The sequence below is a fragment of the Sinohyriopsis cumingii genome, chromosome 17 (assembly GCF_028554795.1).
Source record: "Sinohyriopsis cumingii isolate HCF-2022 chromosome 17, ASM2855479v2, whole genome shotgun sequence".
Lineage (NCBI taxonomy): Eukaryota > Metazoa > Mollusca > Bivalvia > Unionida > Unionidae > Sinohyriopsis > Sinohyriopsis cumingii.
Genome location: NC_142977.1, coordinates 116,245,631 through 116,267,845, shown reverse-complemented (window position 1 = coordinate 116,267,845; position 22,215 = coordinate 116,245,631). Strand labels below are relative to the sequence as shown.

Below are 22,215 nucleotides of genomic sequence, written 5' to 3'. Positions count from 1 at the left end.
AATTCATTGATGGTGTTGCTGTTGTCAGTCTATAATTCATTGATAGTGTCCCTGTTGTAAGTAAATAATTCATTGATATTGTCCCTATTGTCAGTCTATTCATTGATAGTGCCCCTGTTGTCAGTCTGTAATTCATTGATAGTTTCCCTGTTGTCAGTCTGTAATTCATTGATAGTGTCCCTATTTTCAGTCTGATCAATGATAGTGCCCCTGTTATCAGTCTGGAATTCATTGATGGTGTTGCTGTTGTCAGTAATTCATTGATATTATCCCTGTTGTCTGTCAGTAATTCATTGATAGTATTCCTGTTTTTAGTCTGTGTTTCATTGATATTGTCCCTGTTGTCAGTCTGGAATTCATTGATGGTGTTGCTGTTGTCAGTCTGTAATTCATTGATAGTGTCCCTGTTGTCAGTCTATAATTCATTGATAGTGTCCCTATTGTCAGTCTGTTCATTGATAGTGCCCCTGTTGTCAGTCTGTAATTCATTGATAGTGTCCCTGTTGTCAGTCTGTAATTCATTGATAGTGTCCCTCTTGTCAGTCTGTAATTCATTGATAGTGTCCCTCTTGTCAGTCTGTTCATTGATAGTGCCCCTGTTGTCAGTCTGGAATTCATTGATGGTGTTGCTGTTGTCAGTAATTCATTGATATTATCCGTGTTGTCTGTCAGTAATTCATTGATAGTATTCCTGTTTTTAGTCTGTGTTTCATTGATAGTGTCCCTGTTGTCAGTCTGTTCATTCATAGTGTCCATGTTGTCAGTCTATTCATTGATAGGGTCCATGTTGTCAGTCTATAATTCATTGATAGTGTCCCTGTTGTCAGTCTGTTCATTGATAGTGCCCCAGTTGTCAGTCTGGAATTCATTGATGGTGTTGCTGTTGTCAGTCTGTAATTCATTGATAGTGTCCCTGTTGTCAGTCTGTAATTCATTGATAGTGTCCCTGTTGTCAGTCTGTTCATCGATAGTGCCCCTGTTGTTAGTCTGGAATTCATTTCAGTCTGTTCATTGATAGTGCCCCTGTTGTCAGTCTGGAATTCATTGATGGTGTTGCTGTTGTCAGTAATTCATTGATATTATCCGTGTTGTCTGTCAGTAATTCATTGATAGTATTCCTGTTTTTAGTCTGTGTTTCATTGATAGTGTCCCTGTTGTCAGTATGTAATTCATTGATAGTGTCCATGTTGTCAGTATGTAATTCATTGAAAGTGTCCCTGTTGTCAGTATGTAATTCATTGATAGTGTCCATGTTGTCAGTCTGTTCCATGATAGTGTCCATGTTATCAGTCTATTCATTGATAGTGTCCCTGTTGTCAGTCTATTCATTGATAGTGTCCCTGTTGTCAGTCAATTCATTGATAGTATCCATGTTATCAGTATGTAATTCATTGATAGTGTCCCTGTTGTCAGTATGTAATTCATTGACAGTGTCCCTGTTGTCAGTCATGTTACATTCTAAGTTCTAGTAATTAACATGTTGTTGATTATTTAATTCTCCCACTTTTTTCTGTACAAATATAAACAGTTATGATCTCTTGACTGATACAGTGGGTCTAGTTAAATGTTTGGAGATAGTTTATCTGTTGATGGAATTAATTCCTGTCAGCTTTTGGTCTCTTTTCATGCTTTAGAAGTGTACATTTGCTCTTTGTAGCTATTATCTTTTTCTCGCTTTTGAATTACACACATACTCTTCTGTAGGTAAGGTTGTTTGCACATGTTAGTTCTGCTTTGAAACCATTGTTACTGTTTTGTGGTGGTTTAAGAATGTAAAATGACCTTTGTGTGCTGTTGTATTTACCTATTCATATATGTGGATCATATATTTCATAACTGTATATGTATATTGTTTTGGTAAATAGGTGTTCAAGAGGAAACATAAGAAACAATGATATGAATGATATTTGATGAAATCTAGTGATTTCAATCAAGAGGACAAATGTTTCAAAAGGTTAGTTTCATGTTTTTGATTGTACGTGGTGTTAATTAGGGAGAGATACAAGATAACTTTCACATTGTAAGTCTCAAATTGTTGAAATATACATGGTGTTAATTAGGGAGGGATACAAGATAACTTTCACATTGTAAGTCTCATATTTTTGATTTTACATGGTGTTAATTAGGGAGGGATACAAGGTAACTTTCACATTGTAAGTCTCATATTTTTGATTTTACATGGTGTTAATTATAGAGGGATACAAGGTAACTTTCACATTGTAAGTCTCATATTTTTGATTTTACATGGTGTTAATTAGGGAGGGATACAAGGTAACTTTCACATTGTAAGTCTCATATTTTTGATTTTACATGGTGTTAATTAGGGAGGGATACAAGGTAACTTTCACATTGTAAGTCTCATATTTTTGATTTTACATGGTGTTAATTAGGGAGGGACAACAGGTAAATTTCACATTGTGTCAATTTTTTTTTTATACTGTACATGGTGTTAATTAGGGAGGGACAAACGGTAACTTTCACATTGTAAGTCTTAAATTGTTGATTGTACATGGTGTTAATTAAGGAGGGATACAAGGTAACTTTCACATTGGAAGTCATAAATTGTTGATTGTACATGGTGTTAATTAGGGAGGGACAGATGGTAACTTTCACATTATTAGTCTCAATTTTTGATGTACTTGGTTTTAGTCAGGTAGGGATACAAGGTAGCTTTCACAAGATACATAGATTTTTTGTGCCAGTATTGTTCCTATGAAAAAGCCCTAAGGGCCAGCCTTGTATATTTTTGAAAGACAATGGTGTGGCTTATTATTGGACAAACCTTTCTAAAAAAAACCTACCTAAACATTGCAAAAGAGAGGGGGAAAAGATTGCCAAAATTTGCAAGGGGAGGAGGAATGTTACCAAATTTTGTAAAAAGAATGGGTAAAAATTGACTGAATTTGCAGATGTAGGGTGACTGGGTGGCAGTGATGAAATTATGAGTTTTGTGAAAGGGAGGGAGGAAACATGACCAAATTTTGTTAAAAGGGAAAAGGTAAAGGAACAAATTTCTAGATTTTGCAAAGGTTAGGGACCTTGCAAGAGTGTGTATATGTTTGTGTGCATGGAGTGGGCATTGCCAAATTTTGCAACATGGAGGGGGGGTGAACAGATTACCTTATGTAGCAAAAAAGGCAGGGGAAAGACTGACCAAACTTTGCAAAAGAGAGGGTGGGTTTATTACTACATGCAAGCATGCATTTATTTTATTGGAGAATTACAGTACTCACAGTTAGGTTTTTCATTGTATGGGAGAATTACAGTAGTCAGGTTGTCAAAATTAGGTAATTCATATGGGGAGGATAATGGCAGTCACATTTAGATTGTTCATCATACGTGTGATATACAGTATAATTATAAGGCAACAAAAAAAAGAATGTGTGTTTTATTGCACTGCTCTGAAAGTATGGTCACAAGGCAGGTCATTTTTTTAACATGTATTTTGTACCATGAGGGAAAAAGTGCTAGGGTCAGCAATGCAAGAACAGTGATCAGGTCAGCTGACCAGAAACACATTTTTTGTGTTCCTAATTTATATTAGGTTCTTGTTGTTGTTGTTAATGTGGGGTTTAACGCCATTTTTCAGCACATGATAGGCTATACATGGTGGCCAGTATTAATGGTGGAGGAAGAAGCCTCTGTTAGGTTCTTAATTATATAAATGAACTACTGTGGTCAAGATTGGGTTGTTCATCATATCGGAGAATGACCATGGTCACAGGTTGGCTATTCATTGGATTTTAAATGATATTTATGCAGAGTACTGTCCTATTTATAAAAAATTTATATGTTGTCATACTGAAAATGACTTCTTGCCGGACGTTCCAAATATTATGCATGCATTTCAGTCTGCCACTGATTAACATTACCCATGTTACAAATATCTGACATGCCCTGATAAAAGTTGTTCTTGTGACCTTGGAAGTTCTGGATCCATTTTTCTAGTAGCCTACTGTGCAGTTTAAGTGTATCATTTCATGTCAGAGAGAGTTATTGGATTTAATTATATTTTCCAATTGATGATTAATTTTCTTTGGATCAGAATAATTTAAATTGTTTGATAACTCAAGATCAACAGAACATAACCTTGTCTTTGTGCGAATCGGACTGCTATTATGCAAGCTTTATTCTAGAACTGATAATGTATCAATCTGGTCATTAATTAATTTGAAGCCAGAGAGCCAGTCTACTGGTGTGGGAATAAAAAAATATATTAATTCACATAGATATCATCCTATACAATAATCAGTCATGGATTTAATTTGTTTCCATTATAAATTTCATAAATTTGAATCTATGTACTATAGTTGACAACACAATATTTATTTTAATTTTAATATTCTATCCTTACTTTATCTATGTAGCGTATAGACTCTAGTTGATATGCTATTAGGTGCAGGCCATGAGGGAGTGCCCCGATTTAGGAGTATGAGGTTCAAATAAATGCTGCGAAACAGCTGTATTTCAAGGCTGAAAATTGTTTCTCTAACTCTAATTAATGGAATCATGTGAAATTTGTTTGCTAACCTATTTTTGTCTTCTAATATATTAACATTTATTTCTGTATCAGATAAATTAGTGACCTAATCCCTGTTGGAAATCAATTCCTCATTTTGTATAAATTTTCAGAGTATAGGAGGGATGTAATGAAGAAACAGATAGGTAGGGTTTGATAATATAATACAAGTGAAATGATACACATGTGGTACATATTGATATGATTCATGATACACATGTGGTACATATTGATATGATTCATGATACACACATGGTACATATTGATATGATTCATGATACACATGTGGTACATATTGATATGATTCATGATACACATATGGTACATATTGATATGAATCATGATACACACGTGGTACATATTGATATGATTTATGATTCACATGTGGTACATATCGATATGATTCATGATACATATTGATATGATTCATGATACACATGTATTACATATTGATATGATTCATGATACACATGTGGTACATATCAGTATGATAAATGATACACGTGATACATATCGATATGATTCATGATACACATGTGATACATATCGATATGATTCATGATACACATGTAGTACATATCGATATGATTCATGATACACATGTAGTACATATTGATATGATTCATGATACACATGTGGTTCATGTTGATATGATTCATGATACACACATCGATATGATTCATGATACACAACCATGTAATACATTATTGATAAACATAAGAACTTGATGGTCTTTTCATCTTTAGAAGGTCTGTCATTGGTAGGTTGGTGGCGGTTTTTATGTGTTGACGTCTTGGTTGTATTTCCTCTTTGCAGATTACAGACAGACATTATATACTAAGACTTGTAATCTGTTCGTATGCCATTTTCAACCTTTACAAGATTTTTAAAAAAATAAGAATAGACTACCTGTCAGTGATTTTATTTCAACCTTTTAGGTAGTTTTAGGCTGATTTGTTTGATTGGCTTTCCTTGGTCACCACGCCATTTGTTTGCACTGCATGAATGCCTTAGAAACATCTTATTTCATGTCATTATTTAAATTAAGAAGGCTTTAGAGTGTTATCTTCAGCTCTTATCTAGAACAAGTCCGAGTGTCAGGGAGGAGATGATGGACAACTAAATTCATCACTTTGTCATGGCCATTTGCACTCATTTCTGTCATTGGAAATGGGAATTATTGACAACACCTACCCATCATCTGCGTTTTAAGGGAAGGTGACTAGAACTCAGATTGGGATATGCTCCCTTTCCGATTCTTTGTTAATGTTTGTTTCATCCCATCATGTTCAGTCACTGATTATGTCAGTATAAAGGGAGACATTCCACATTTTTTTCCCATGTATGACTTAAGTATTTCATTTAATAGACATGTTTGCAATAAGTTATCTCTGCTTTTTTATCCATTTTGATTGATTTCTGATGCAGTGCTTCTGATGTGTCACATGGTGAACAAGCAAATGGTGAATAAACTTCATCTAGTTCAGATATTTGGTTATTGCTTTACACTGGACTTGAATAAACAATAACTAACAGTCAGAACAGAATGGAACATATTTCACTGCTAGAAATGTTGCCTTCAAATTCCATCCATGTAGATATAATAGGAAGCAACAGAGAAGCATCATGCAAATTCCATCCATGTAGATATAATAGGAAGCAACAGAGAAGCATCATGCAAATTCCATCCATGTAGATATAATAGGAAGCTACAGAGAAGCTTCATGCAAATTCCATCCATGTAGATATAATAGGAAGCAACAGAGAAGCTTCATGCAAATTCCATCCATGTAGATATAATAGGAAGCAACAGAGAAGCTTCATGCAAATTCCATCCATGATGATATAATAGGAATCAACGGAGAAGCTTCATGCAAAAGTGGTTATTAAATGGTCTGGAATATTTAGATCAAACATGAGTAATAAGTCTGGAGTATTTAAATTAAACATGAGTAATAAGTCTGGAGTATTTAAATTAAACATGAGTAATAAGTCTGGAGTATTTAAATCAAACATGAGTAATAAGTCTGGAGTATTTAAATCAAACATGAGTAATAAGTCTGGAGTATTTAAATCAAACATGAGTAATAAGTCTGGAGTATTTAAATCAAACATGAGTAATAAGTCTGGAGTATTTAAATCAAACATGAGTAATAAGTCTGGAGTATTTAAATCAAACATGAGTAATAAGTCTGGAGTATTTAAATCAAACATGAGTAATAAGTCTGGAGTATTTAAATCAAACATGAGTAATAAGTCTGGAGTATTTAAATCAAACATGAGTAATAAGTCTGGAGTATTTAAATCAAACATGAGTAATAAGTCTGGAGTATTTAAATCAAACATGAGTAATAAGTCTGGAGTATTTAAATCAAACATGAGTAATAAGTCTGGAGTATTTAGATCAAACATGAGTAATAAGTCTGGAGTATTTAAATTAAACATGAGTAATAAGTCTGGAGTATTTAAATCAAACATGAGTAATAAGTCTGGAGTATTTAAATCAAACATGAGTAATAAGTCTGGAGTATTTAAATTAAACATGAGTAATAAGTCTTGAGTATTTAAATCAAACATGAGTAATAAGTCTGGAGTATCTAATTTATGTTGATATGTTATCAATAGCTGAACACACTGACAGGATAACATAATTGGCATGGAATTGGTGGAATGAGGGCAGATTTTAAACCCTGTGAGCTAGCAACCTTCTGTTAATTTGTTGAAGATGAGTCAGTGCTGTCAATATATAGTTTTTTTATTTTAAAAATGACACAAATTAATGTAACACCTATCTCAGATCAATTATCAATTTAAAGAATATTAAGGCAAACAAATAAAAATTATTCACTGATGCTAAAGATGTATAGGGTAAATGATTTATTTGTTTTTCATAAGTACAATTATGTACATGTATGGTAGAATTTAGGACCTTGTAATGCCCAATACAATGGCAAAGTGAAATGTGATGGCACACTATCTAGTCTAAAGTTGACCAGGTAGTGGTCATTAAATGAAGATTCTAACTCTCTGAAGTGTCGGGTCATCCAGGGACAATCCAGTCTGTGAAATGTGAAAGCTTAGAGTAGGCAGTGGGGGTGTTTTTTTAAAAAAGTGAACAGAGCATGTAAATGTGTATTTGTATGACCACACTGTCTGGACAACAGGTGTATTGGTTATAAATTATCATAGCACAATGAATGATATACCAATTAAAATTTACATTCTAAATCTTTTGAGAATGTTTGTCCATTAAATGTCTGTAATTTGTCTATTACTTCCCAAGTGTTTTATAGCAGAGCTGTGTTGAGAGAGAGAGAGAGCAGTTTTATGTTGCTCTCCAGTCTGTTTTAACTACCTTCCTGCCCAATTCAATTAAGAAACTTCCTGGCAGACCTTTGCTTCCTTAAATTTAATTGTGCAAAATACTGAACAGAAATTTTGGAATAGCAGTAATTATTTGTTAATTGTTTTCTACCATGTACACTGGTCTAAGAATCCACTTGGTAATTGCAGTCTTGGTTCCAATGCATTGTTTAATAATGTGTTGCCAGTGTTCTGTATGCTAATCTTATATTTCCGAGTATTATTAGAGAATATTGTTAATAACAAACTTGAAATACCCATATACAGTATTGGGAATAATACTAATAATGAAAATGTCAGTACAGTGTTATAAGAGAATAATACCACAATCATTTAACAGCCATCATATGTCAATACACAAAACGGTAAATACTGACTTGAATGTGTTTTGAAATTGGTACATATGGTACTTTTAATATGTACAGGAAAGTATAGTTTACAGTTTAGTTCTGTGTATTTTTTTAACAGGAACAATAAACTTGCATTCCACTGTTCTTATGATTATTCATACACAGTGCCATTGGTTTTATTATGGTCATCATTAGTCCTACACAGTGACAACGGTTTTGTTTTGGTCATCATTAATCCTACACAGTGACAATGGTTTTATTATGGTCATCATTAGTCCTACACAGTGACAATGGTTTTATTATGGTCATCATTAGTCCTACACAGTGACAATGGTTTTATTATGGTCATCATTAGTCCTACACAGTGACAATGGTTTTATTATGGTCATCATTAGTCCTACACAGTGACAATGGTTTTATTATGGTCATCATTAGTCCTACACAGTGACAATGGTTTTATTATGGTCATCATTAGTCCTACACAGTGACAATGGTTTTATTATGGTCATCATTAGTCCTACACAGTGACAATGGTTTTATTATGGTCATCATTAGTCCTACACAGTGACAATGGTTTTATTATGGTCATCATTAGTCCTACACAGTAACAATGGTTTTATTATGGTCATCATTAGTCCTACACAGTAACAATGGTTTTATTATGGTCATCATTAGTCCTACACAGTAACAATGGTTTTATTATGGTTATCATTAGTCGTACAAAGTGACAATGGTTTTATTATGGTCATCATTAGTCCTACACAGTGACAATGGTTTTGTTATGGTCATCATTAGTCCTAGACAGTGACATTGGTTTTATTATGGTTATCATTAGTCCTACACAGTGACAATGGTTTTATTTTGGTCATCATTAGTCCTACACAGTGACAATGGTTTATTATGGTTATCATTAGTCCTACACAGTGACAATGGTTTTATTATGGTCATCATTAGTTCTACACAGTAACAATGGTTTTATTATGGTCATCATTAGTCCTACACAGTAACAATGGTTTTATTATGGTCATCATTAGTCCTACACAGTAACAATGGTTTTATTATGGTTATCATTAGTCCTGCAAAGTGACAATGGTTTTATTATGGTCATCATTAGTCCTACACAGTGACAATGGTTTTATTATGGTCATCATTAGTCCTAGACAGTGACATTGGTTTTATTATGGTCATCATTAGTCCTACACAGTGACAATGGTTTTATTTTGGTCATCATTAGTCCTACACAGTGACAATGGTTTATTATGGTTATCATTAGTCCTACACAGTGACAATGGTTTTATTTTGGTCATCATTAGTCCTACACAGTGACAATGGTTTATTATGGTTATCATTAGTTCTACACAGTGACAATGGTTTTATTATGGTCATCATTAGTCCTACACAATGCCATTGGTTTTATTATGGTCATCATTAGTCGTACACAGTGACAATGGTTTTATTATGGTCATCATTAATCCTACACAGTGACAATGGTGGGGCCCCGAGTGGCCGAGTGGTCTAAAGAGCTCTCCGTCACGGATCACTGCCATCTCACCTCTGTCTGCATGGGTTCGAGTCTCTGGCTCGGCAAATGTGGATATGCGAGAATGCTTGCCGGTAGCTTCTTGTGGGTCGGTGGTTCTTTCCGGGGTTTTCCCGGGTTCTTCCTCCACCATTAATACTGGCCGCTATGTATAACCTATCTTGTGCTGAAAATGGCGTTAAACCCTATAACAACAACAACAGTGACAATGGTTTTATTATGGTCATCATTAGGCCTACACAGTGACAATGGTTTTATTATGGTTATCATTAGTCCTACACAGTGACAATGGTTTTATTAAGGTCATCATTAGTCCTACACAATGCCATTGGTTTTATTATGGTCATCATTAGTCCTACACAGTGACATTGTTTTTATTATGGTCATCGTTAGTCCTACACAGTGACATTGTTTTTATTAAGGTCATCATTAGTCCTACACAGTGACAATGGTTTTATTATGGTTATCATTAGTCCTACACAATGCCATTGTTTTTATTATGGTCATCATTAATCCTACAAAGTGACAATGGTTTTATTATGGTCATCATTAGTCGTACACAGTGACATTGTTTTTATTATGGTCATCATTAGTCCTACACAGTGACAATGGTTTTATTATGGTTATCATTAAATTAAAAATGCACCTGCATATCATTTGTGAAAACACAATCTTCCAGATTGTTATAAAGACCCCCTCCCCAATTTAGACCCCTGAACAGGTTATTTTCTTGCTCATGTGAATGCAGGAATCATGCTGATTTTTCACTAATTGTGGTTAAACAATCAACTAAATGAGTGAAAATACGTCATTTTTGCACATCATACTTGCTAGTTGTCCCTTCACTATTTTTCATTTAAACCCTCTAGTACTTAAACAAGTTTTCTTTTTTTACAAAAAAGTCTAGGGGGATGGGTGCCCGCTATAAATTCTGTTCTAGAATTAGCCCTATCTAAAACTTTGTATGAGGAAATGAGATAAAGTGACGTCTCCCAGTTGCAAAATTTATGTCTTTATTTCAGGTATAATTTGGCGAAAAATCTTGCTGAAGGCTTTTCTTGATGTTTCACATTTTTATAGGATAGGGGATTTTTTATTTTAAGCTTCTTAAATATTTGCAAAAGTACTTTTTAGATTTTACATGTAAACTGTGCTGAATGAAACATTTCTTTTCACTGAATTTGAAAGAGGTATCAAATATATGAAATAGAATTACAATCATTTACCATTAATAAGACCACATTTCAAAACCAATCCAGCACAACTAAAATATGTATTTGTTGTATATTGCACAGTATGTAGTGATCAAAGTCTTTAATGTCAATTTGATTCTAATGCAAACATATAACACTTAATTTTATAAAAAAAATAATTAAAATTAAAGGAAATCATTCACACATACTACAAAATTTTGCTCAGCTAGCATGGGTATGTGGTAAAGCCTGCTAGGAGCTGCTCGTGGGTTGGTGGTTCTTCCTGGGTTTTCCAGGATTCTTCCTCCACCAGTTATACTGGCCGCCATGTATAACATATCCTGTGCTGAAAAATGGCGTTAAACCCTAGAACAACAACAACAACAACCACAAACTTTGCTTTATTTCATTATTTTGCAAGTAACCATTTAAAAAAGAAATATCTCAGTGTTAGCCATCTGATGAGGAGAGGAAACCCTTTTTAATAAACAAACCCAAAATATAACACCAGATTTTTCAGGCCAGATTCTTCAGGGTTGCCAGCTTTGAAGGTTTTTATGATATTAATCTGAACCTTGTATCAACGATCTCCTCAAATTGTCAGCTTTGAAGGTTTTTATGATATTAATCTGAACCTTGTATCAACGATCTCGTCAAATTGTCAGCTTTGAAGGTTTTTATGATATTAATCTGAACCTTGTATCAACGATCTCGTCAAATTGTCGGGTTCTTTGGCAGGGTTTACTCCATGTGGACATCCCAATGATAGTAACTAACTGTAGAATTTGATCATTGGCAGGTTTTATTTGACTAGGCGTCCTGATGGCAACTTACTATACAACACCATTAGAGATAATCAGGAAATTGTCCTAGTAATATACAGTGTGGTTTCTTTGTAAAATTAAACATGTTGTCATTATTTAATCTATTTTATTTTTGTTGATTAAGCAACTGTCCATGTTATGGCTGCATTGTTTAGATTTGCATAGGTTTTGAACTGTCCATGCTCTAGTTATACAAATTTCTGATCTCTCCATTTTGCTTGTAATAGTATGTTTCGTGACTTTAGTTTGTATACAGAAAATATTTCAACTGCTTTAGTGGCCTAAGTAATTTGAACATCCATTTCTGATGCGGGAGATTGCAGGTTTGAACCCCAGCCATGTCATATCTTAAACTTATAAAAATGGCACTAGCAACTGCCTCAATTGGTTCTCAGTAATAAGAGGTTACTATTACAACTGGTCGGCCTGGGGTCAGGATTTATTAATGTGATTGGGTGGGACATGATGCTGCATGCCTGTGGGATGATTCCCATTGCTAGACATCACTATAAACTGCCACACTGTAGGCATCTTAGTAATTGACTGAAAATGGTTAAAGCTACATTAAAAATCCAAATCACACACACACACACACACACACTCTACAATTTCAGGATACCTATCATTCTTTTGAGTTTTGTTTTTGGAATAGGGGTTCTGGGACGCAATGTTTCAAATTTAAATTGTACTGAAATTTTCAAAAACAAGTTTTACAAATTTAAATTAAATTGAAGGTTCAAACCGTTTAGGAACAAGTCATTGTGGAAGTAAGGTTCATTTTTGGTATTCTTTTTATTTGAAAATATTTAGTGTTTTAGTCTTGTGTCATTGAATGAAGGTATCTCTTAATTATCCCAAAGTATTCTAGATAGTATGCCAGGATAGTATGCAAGGCTCAGGATAGTATGCCAGGATAGTATGCAAGGCTCAGGATAGTATTCCTGGATAGTATGCAGGGCTTGGGATAGTATGCCTGGATAGTATGCAAGGCTCAAGATAGTATGCCTGGATAGTATGCAAGGCTTAGGATAGTATGCCTGGATAGTATGCAAGGCTTAGGATAGTATGCCTGGATTGTATGCAAGGCTTAGGATAGTATGCCTGGATAGTATGCAAGGCTTAGGATAGTATGCCTGGATAGTATGCAAGGCTCAGGATAGTATGCCTGGATTGTATGCAAGGATTAGGATAGTATGCCTGGATAGTATGCAAGGCTCAGGATAGTATGCCTGGATTGTATGCAAGGCTTAGGATAGTATGCCTGGATAGTATGCAAGGCTTAGGATAGTATGCCTGGATAGTATGCAAGGCTCAGGATAGTATGCCTGGATTGTATGCAAGGCTTAGGATAGTATGCCTGGATAGTATGCAAGGCTCAGGATAGTATGCCTGGATAGTATGCAAGGCTTAGGATAGTATGCCTGGATAGTATGCAAGGCTTAGGATAGTATGCCTGGATAGTATGCAAGGCTTAGGATAGTATGCCTGGATAGTATGCAAGGCTCAGGATAGTATGCCTGGATAGTATGCAAGGCTCAGGATAGTATGCCTGGATTGTATGCAAGGCTTAGGATATGTTTAACTCAGGACAGTATGTTTGACTCGTGACTGTTTTACTCAGGACAGTATGTTTAACTCATGGCAGTATATTTGACTGTTTTACTCAGGACTGCACGTTTTACTCAGGTCAGTACATTTCACTCAGAACTGTATATTAGAGCTCTATTGTCTTAAAATAAGTAATAGAAAAGAATGAAAACCAATAAGTATTTTAAATTCAACAAATAATTTATTTGCATTGAATACAAAGTGTAGACTTAAAATAAAAACTGAATCTCAAATAGTCTCAGAAGTTTTTTTGCCAGTGCTTAATGGAAACTTCCATTCTGGAAGATTCTGTTAGTAAAATTATAATATAAAATGTGCTACACATCAGGTATTTTTGTGGTGGAATTCCAATAAACATGACCCAGAACTTAACAAATACATTTACATCTTCACACTCAGAGAGAAAATATTAGCTATGTATTAGTTGTTTTCCAAAACAAAAGTATCATCAGTATTTCTAGTCAGGAACACATTGATCTTGATTTTGGAAAAGGTCAAATCCAAAATTCAGTTATATATATAACATATAATAAATTTTAAAAAAATAACAAATGATGCAAATTAAATATACATAACACAGTATGTTTGAATCAGGACTGTATTCAGGATAGTATATATGTATGTCAGGATAATATGTTTGGCTTGATGACAATATCGTTGACCTTGGATAGTCTGTCAGAATAGTATGTTTGGCTTGGGACAGTATGCCAAGATACTATGTTTGGCTTGGGACAGTATGCCAAGATACTATGTTTGGCTTGGGACAGTATGACAAGAAAGTATGTTTGGCTTGGGACAGTATACCAAGATAATATGTTTGGCTTGGGACAGTATGCTAGGATAGTATGATTGGCTTGATGCCTTGATAGTTAGATTGGCTTGGGACAGTATACCAAGATAGTATGTTTGGCTTGACACAGTGTGCCATTGATAGTATGATTGGCTTGATGCCAAGATAGTATGATTGGCTTGAGACAGTATGCCAAGATAGTATGATTGGCTTGATGCCTAGATAGTATGATTGTCTTGGGACAGTGTGCAATAATAGTATGATTGGCTTGATGCCAAGATAGTATGATTTACTTGAGACAGTATGCCAAGATAGTATGATTTACTTGAGACAGTATGCCAATATAGTATGATTGGCTTGAGACAGTATGACAAGATAGTATGATTGGGTTGGGACAGTATACCAAGATAGTATGATTGGCTTGGGACAGTGTGCCAAGATAGTATGATTGGCTTGAGACTGTGCCAAGATAGTATGATTGGCTTGAGACAGTATGCCAATATAGTATGATTGGCTTGAGACAGTATGACAAGATAGTATGATTGGGTTGGGACAGTATACCAAGATAGTATGATTGGCTTGGGACAGTGTGCCAAGATAGTATGATTGGCTTGAGACTGTGCCAAGATAGTATGATTGGCTTGGAACAGTGTGCCAGGATAGTGTGATTGGCTTGAGACAGTGTGCCATGATAGTATGATTGGCTTGGGACAGTGTGCCAGGATAGTATGATTGGTTTAATACGAGTATAGTATGTTTTAATGGAAGAGAATGTTTGATCATTAAGTTCATATTGGAATTCAGTTGACAGACATTCATGGGACTATAATGTGTGCAACTTTATTTTCCAAGACCATATTATGCCTTGCTTATACCACTTCTTTAACGTCATGGGTGGGGATATTGTGAATGTTACTTATCCCTTTTAGTGTCATGGGTGGGGATATTGTTAATGTTAATTATCCCCTTTAGTATCATGGGTGGGGATATTGTGAAACCTTACTTATCCCCTTTAGTGTCATGGGTGGGGATATTGTAAAACCTTACTTATCCCCTTTAGTGTCATGGGTGGGGATATTGTGAAACCTTACTTATCCCCTTTAGTGTTATGGGTGGGGATATTGTGAATGTTACTTATCCCCTTTAGTGTCATGGGTGCAGATATTGTAAAACCTTTGCAAGTCTGTCCATCCATGCATTAGACCAGCTGTCCTTTTATTTTCCACTATGCCCCATTAATCACCATTGAAGAATTTCTAAAGTTTGTTATTATTTTGCCTGTGTGGTGACAGTTGGGAGAGAAATTTATTCTTAACTGGATTACTGTGAGGTAGCCAAACATCAAATGAAGTCTCATGATATATTTGAGAAATTGTGCATAATTAATCTCCTTAGGATCACAGTCTCCTGGTGAGAGTTGGTGCTCAAGTAAGGGAGAATTGGGGTGTTGAGTAAATCCTAATAAAGTGTACAGATTTGTGATGGCGAGCCATCAGTGTTGTAGACTGCTTCACCACCCTTCTTTCAGCATGTTTTGAGCACAAATGTCCTGCATTTTGGAATGCTTACCTCATTCTTCTTCAGATTGTTGGCAAGTATGTTTATACACAAGAAAAGGACAATAAATACTGCCCCATAGCAATGTCTATTAATCACTAGACCACCAAACATATTTTTCAGCAGCTTTCTTTTGCATTAATCGAAATCGAAAAACAAATTGTCAAAAAATTTGTCTAGTTTCATCAGTATGAATTTATAAATGTTAAATTGTAGTTATTGTTGATGTTGTTTTGGGTATAATGGTGTTTTGCAGCACATAAGAGGTTATACATGGCATCCAGTATATTTGATGGAGGAAGAACCATGGAAAACCCCAGGAATAAACACTTACCCATAGGAAGCTTTCTTACATACCCTTATCGGTTGAGCCCAAGACTTGAACCCATGTGGACAGAGGTGAGATGTCTGTAATGTCCCACAATGCCTTCACATTTTGGACAGCTGGTGCCACTGTTAATAGTAATAGTGTATGTTAAAGGTTAACAGTAATGATAATTTGTATACTGTATGTAAACATTGTCTTGGTTGTCCAGTTCTCAAGCGAGAGAATTGAAAGCTCCCTATTAGGTAGACTACAAGTACATCTTGTTCATACCAGAGGCAGATCCAGGAATTTTTTTGTAGGAAGTTCAGCTTTAAGAAGAGCTTAATAAAGTTATAAATTCCTTCCTTGTAACACAAAACATGTGCTGTTTTAACTGTCCCAGCACACACAATTTTCTTGTATAAATTTTCCTATATATATTTTAAGAATAGTATTAGGTATTAACTTAAATTTGGCACAAAGTGGCACTTACATTTATCTGATTTTGTACAGTCCTCCATTCCTAGCAAAGCCTTTTCATACTTAGGAATGTGGGGACCCGTGTGGCAGGATGGTATGGTCTAAGGCACTCACCAAATGGATCACCAACATCTCACCTCTGTTCATGTGTGTTCTAGTCTCAGACTTGGCCAATGTGGGTATCTGAGAAAGCTTGCCAGTAGCTTACCATGGTTGGTGGTTCTTCCTCAACCAGATGTACTGACTGACATGTATAGAAAATCTTGTGCTACAAAATGACATTAAAACTACAAGAAGAACAATAACTTAGGAAGGGGTATCATGGATAACTGCCATAACACAACCTGTCATGTGAAAACTTGATTTTTGACTCCCGAACCACATACATGCAAAGTCTCTCGGATTGTCTGGTAGTCTTTTGATTTTGGCCCCAAATCTGTTGATCAACCAATTTGCCAACAAACACTCCTGGAAATAACAAATCTGCCAAGCATATGTATTTCCATCTAAAACAACATTCAGTAGACTGTAAACGACTGTTTACAAATAGCAGATTCCATCAGCCAAGTTGTTATTGACCTTAGAACCAATCAGATCATGACTCATGTGTTGCTACAGTGATTGTTCGTACGTAAGTTGTGTTACTTGTTAATATTTCATTATTGAGTAAGGTGTTGTGTATAACAATTTGCAGGCAACTTGACAAGTCAAAAGCAGTCTTTGAACTCTTTAGGAATATAATAATTTTGGTAGCATGTTGAAATGAATGCTAACAGATTCAAAGGAAAATCTGCCAATGAAAATGAATATGTTTACAAGCTAGGATAGACAAATATAAACATGTGTAGCATAGTGAAAAGAACATACAAAAAATGTTGAGTAACTGTAATTCAGTGTACCTAATTTACTTAGTTTTGGTACAATGTGCACTTAAATGCTTACATTTATGACAGAATATATTGTTATGCTAATCTCCCTGATTTGGACACAAGGTCCCGCTTTGTGAATACTGATGTCCCTGATTTGGACACAATGTCCCACTTGTGAACACTGATGTCCCTGATTTGGACACAATGTCCCACTTGTGAACACTGATGTCCCTGATTTGGACACAATGTCCCACTTGTGAACACTGATATTACTGATTTGGACACAATGTCCCACTTGCGAACACTGATGTTACTGATTTGGGTGCCAGGTAACTTGGCAGGTATGGAACCACCTGATACTCATTCACATTTACCAATAAACACAATTTTCAGTAATCAGAGAGAGAGAGAGAGAGACACAGAGAGACAGAGAGAGAGATTTGTTTACTGCAATAATATATGTTCATAACCTGCTAAACATTAAACTGTTCTACTTAGTGTCAAAGTAATACAATCCTGGGGCAGTTGATTGTCACGAGAGTTAATTAGAAGGTACAGGCAGTAATAAACTACTACGATTTCAGAGGGGGGCCCCTGAGTTAGAGCCGAGTGATCTAAAGTGCTCACTGATACGGATCACAGCCATCTCACCTGTCTGCATGGGTTTGAGTCTTGGGCAAGGCCAGTGTGGGCATGGGAGAAAACTTTCCAGTAGCTTCTCGTAGGTCATTGGTTCTTTCCAAGGTTTTCCCAGGTTCTTCCTCCACAATTTGTACTGTCTGCCATGTATAGCCTATCTTGTGTTGAAAAATAGCATTAAACCCCACAACAAAAACAACAACGATTTTAGAGATTACTTGACTGGCTAAAAATACTTTTTTACAAATTTATTCATGTATTAATAAAACCCTTAGTCGTTAGGTTGATAACTTGGCTAAATTGGGTGCATTCAACAGACTCGGTATCATCGATGGTTACACATGAATATGCCTGGGGCCAAAAGTGTGATGAATATTATTGAGTTCCATTGTGTAATGGAAATGCTGCAATCCATACCAAGTTTACAGTGAGAACTGAAAAATTTAAGTAATTTCAATGAATATTAATTAGTGTGTAAAAGGGTGTGGGAACTATACCCGACAAAGTTGCTTAAAAATAATATTAATAATAATTATCATTATGGATGTCGTTATGTCACATTTACTGAAAATAACATATTTGGCACATGCAACTCAGTATGAACTCATAATAAAACATAAAATATCACAGTTACTAATTTCCATAATGGAAAAAAAGTTACTGAATGACATCTTATTAGTGCCCATATTTGTCTAGCCAATTTATCATTGAGTTTATATGGCATTTGGAACTTGAAACAAATTCATTGAATCTCAAGATATAAAACTTGCATGCATAAACAAATCAGGATTTTTGTTAGTATCTATATTTGTAATGTTGGTTTTGCTTCATTGTGTCTTCAAAATGGTGGTCGTATACAGGAGATACTGCCAGGTTGCCCTTTGTTCAGGTAAAATGGGCAGAATAGTATGGTAGTGACCGTTGTTAGGAAGCATATATAGAAACAGTATACCTGAATCTATGATTGTTAGTACATTATATTCACCAGGAAGACATGTCTGTAAAAAGCATATAAATTAGATGAAAATATTAAGAAAATCTGTTTTAGTAGTCATTAGTATTGGTACCTTGACTAGAGTCAGATTCTAATTATGCTGTAGTGACTGATGTTGCGAGTCCTAGCTTTGTATCATTTTTTCTAATACATCAGTGTTAGGAAGGATCTTACTAAAAACGATCCGGGGCCTCGAGTGGCCGAGTGGTCTAAAGCACTCTCCATTACAGATCACTGCCATCTCACCTCTGTCTGCATGGGTTCGAGTTTCAGATTCAGCCAATGTGGGTATGTGAGAAAGCTTGCCAGTAGCTTCTTGTGGGTCGGTGGTTCTTTCCGGGGTTTTCCCGGGTTCTTCCTCCACCATTAATACTAGCCGCCATGTATAGCCTGTTGTGTGCTGAAAATGGCGTTAAACCCTATAACAACAACAACAACAACAACAAAAATGATCCAAAGCTAGGGTGATGTCATGGTGAGTTGTTACAGCACTGTGGTCTGGCACGCTTAAGACTTTATTATATAAGTCACTTGTGACTGATAGTAATTATTACAAGATGACCAGAATCTACTGGAGTTGCGGGGAAAACTTGTTCTGACATAACATGTTTGAGCTGCAGCAGTTCAGTTGTTAGAGTGTTGGACCCATAATCCAAGGATTTATAATAATAATAATAATAATAATGATCTTATTTAAAGAGGGTAACACAATTAGCTAAGAACTAATCTACCTTGAGGCCCTCATACAAAGGAATTTATTTATTTTAGCCTCATCTCTGAAGCCACTGGATATATTGGGTTTGGAAGAAGGAAATAGAGTGGGCATTTCTAATCTCAACTGGAATACTATTCCAGAGCAGAGTTTCAGAGTATTGGAAACTTTTTTAAAAAATAATTCCTTATTTGGTTAAACATGGAAATTACTTCCAGGTCACATTCAATCATATTAATGAACTAGAAAAGTGTAAGTTAAAGTCCGAGTTCTGGGATTTATTAAAACACATGCATTATTTCAAACATACATAACAATGAACTAGAAAAGTGTTAAGTTAAAGTCTGAGTTCTTGGATTTATTACTCTTCATAAATATCACTTGTTTGTTTTGTGTCTTTTACATTAGCATATTTATATAAGTATGTAAAAGTGTCTTGTATATATAAATCCAGTGTATGAACATCTCTCTCCTCTTAATACTACTTGACTAGGCCACATTTTTGGACAATAACCTATATCTATGCATTAACTTTTATGTAAGTAATCTTCAAAATATTGAAAAGTATGTGTGTGTATTAAATGTTTAACATAGTTATAGCAATATTTAGTCATAATGCTATGATGTCTGCAGTGTGGCATTTTATTGTGATGTCTAGCATTGGGGCATTATTCAGCAGACATGTACCATAATATCCCAACCAGTGACATTATCCTGACACAAAGCCAACCAGTCATAACACTAACTTATTAATGCTGAGCGCCAAGCAAGGCAGCTGCTAGTGCCATTTTTATTTGTAATTGGTATTACTCAGCTGGTGTTCAAACCTGCAACCTCCTGCATCCGAGGCGGATGCTTTACCCAGTTAGGCCACCAGAGTGGTACAGTTATTGAATAAATGAAAAAAATACAGTTAAATTATCCAACATTCATAAACAATTAGATATGGAGTACCACAAGGCTCAATTCTAGGTCCACTACTATTCATTTTATTTATTAATGACCTACCACTTTTACTAAGAGACTCAATATCATCTACAGATCTCTATGCAGATGACACAACATTGTCAGACATCCAAAACACAAAGCATGAACTCGAAATTTCTTTACAGAATGCACTAAACAGACTGGAAAACTGGTGCACATGTAATGGCATGGTGGTAAATACTGGTAAAACTAAAATATTACTTATCTCAACACGGCAAAGAAGGACAAATCTTGATAGTGATGAACTATGTCTGACATGGAAGGATACAAATCTGCAAATGGTCTGTCATGATAGACTACTTGGTGTTCTGGTAGATAATAACCTATCATGGACTGAACATATCAAACATATCAGTAAAAAAGTCAATTCAAGTTTATGGCTTCTCAGTAGGATAAGACATTTTCTCCCTGAAAGGCACAGAAAACTATTTTATAACAGTTACATACAACCCTATTTGGACTACTGTAGTACAGTATGGGGTAATTCAAATGATAAAAACATAGCAAAGCTGGCACATCTTCAAAAAACAGCATTTGGGCTAATATCAATCCATAAAGAAAGCAAGGAAAGTTTAGCTGGTAGGTTAAACATATTACCTATTAAAGACCGAATCTGTTTGAGAAAAGCCAAATTAATGTACAGGATATCTCATAATAGTGCTCCTGAATATTTACAATCACTATTCCAGTATAGGCTACCTGGTAATACTCCCCACCTGTGATCCATGTCTACCAATCTGTATAAAATTCCCAAACCAAATAAGGAGGTATTTAAAAAAAAGTTTCCAATACTCTGGAACTCTGCTCTGGAACAGTATTCCAGTTGAGATTAGAAATGCCCACTCTATTTCCTTCTTCCAAACCCAATATATCCAGTGGCTTCAGAGATGCAGCTAAAATAAATAAATTCCTTTGTATGAGGGCCTCAAGGTAAATTAGTTCTTAGCAAATTGTGTTACCCTCTTTAAATAAGATCATTATTATTATTATTATTATTATTATAAATCCTTGGATTATGGGTCCAACACTCTAACAACTGAACTGCTGCAGCTCAAACATGTTATGTCAGAACAAGTTTTCCCCGCAACTCCAGTAGATTATGGTCATCTTGTAATAATTACTATCAGTCACAAGTGACTTATATAATAAAGTCTTAGGCGTGCCAGACCACAGTGCTGTAACAACTCACCATGACATCACCCTAGCTTTGGATCATTTTTGTTGTTGTTGTTGTTGTTATAGGGTTTAACGCCATTTTCAGCACACAACAGGCTATACATGGCGGACTTTAACTTACACTTTTCTAGTTCATTAATATGATTGAATGTGACCTGGAAGTAATTTCCATGTTTAACCAAATAAGGAATTATTTTTTAAAAAAGTTTCCAATACTCTGAAACTCTGCTCTGGAATAGTATTCCAGTTGAGATTAGAAATGCCCACTCTATTTCCTTTTACCAAACCCAATATATCCAGAGATGCA

At 35.2% G+C, this 22,215-nt stretch overlaps 1 protein-coding gene across 2 annotated transcripts in view; it reads left to right on the top strand.

Annotated features, from left to right (window-relative positions):
* The window catches only part of LOC149779717 (septin-5-like), a 145,560-nt gene that overhangs the window by 9,763 nt on the left and 113,582 nt on the right, over positions 1-22,215 (top strand). Inside the window, exon 1 of one of the 2 annotated variants that reach the window (XM_089940575.1) lies at positions 1,843-1,954. The exons of the other annotated variant lie outside the window; for it this stretch is intronic. Coding sequence (XP_089796701.1) covers positions 1,943-1,954 — 12 coding nt within the window. The 5' untranslated portion in view covers positions 1,843-1,942. Of the gene's footprint in view, positions 1-1,842; positions 1,955-22,215 lie in introns of those variants that run through there. 2 annotated transcript variants of the gene reach the window in all.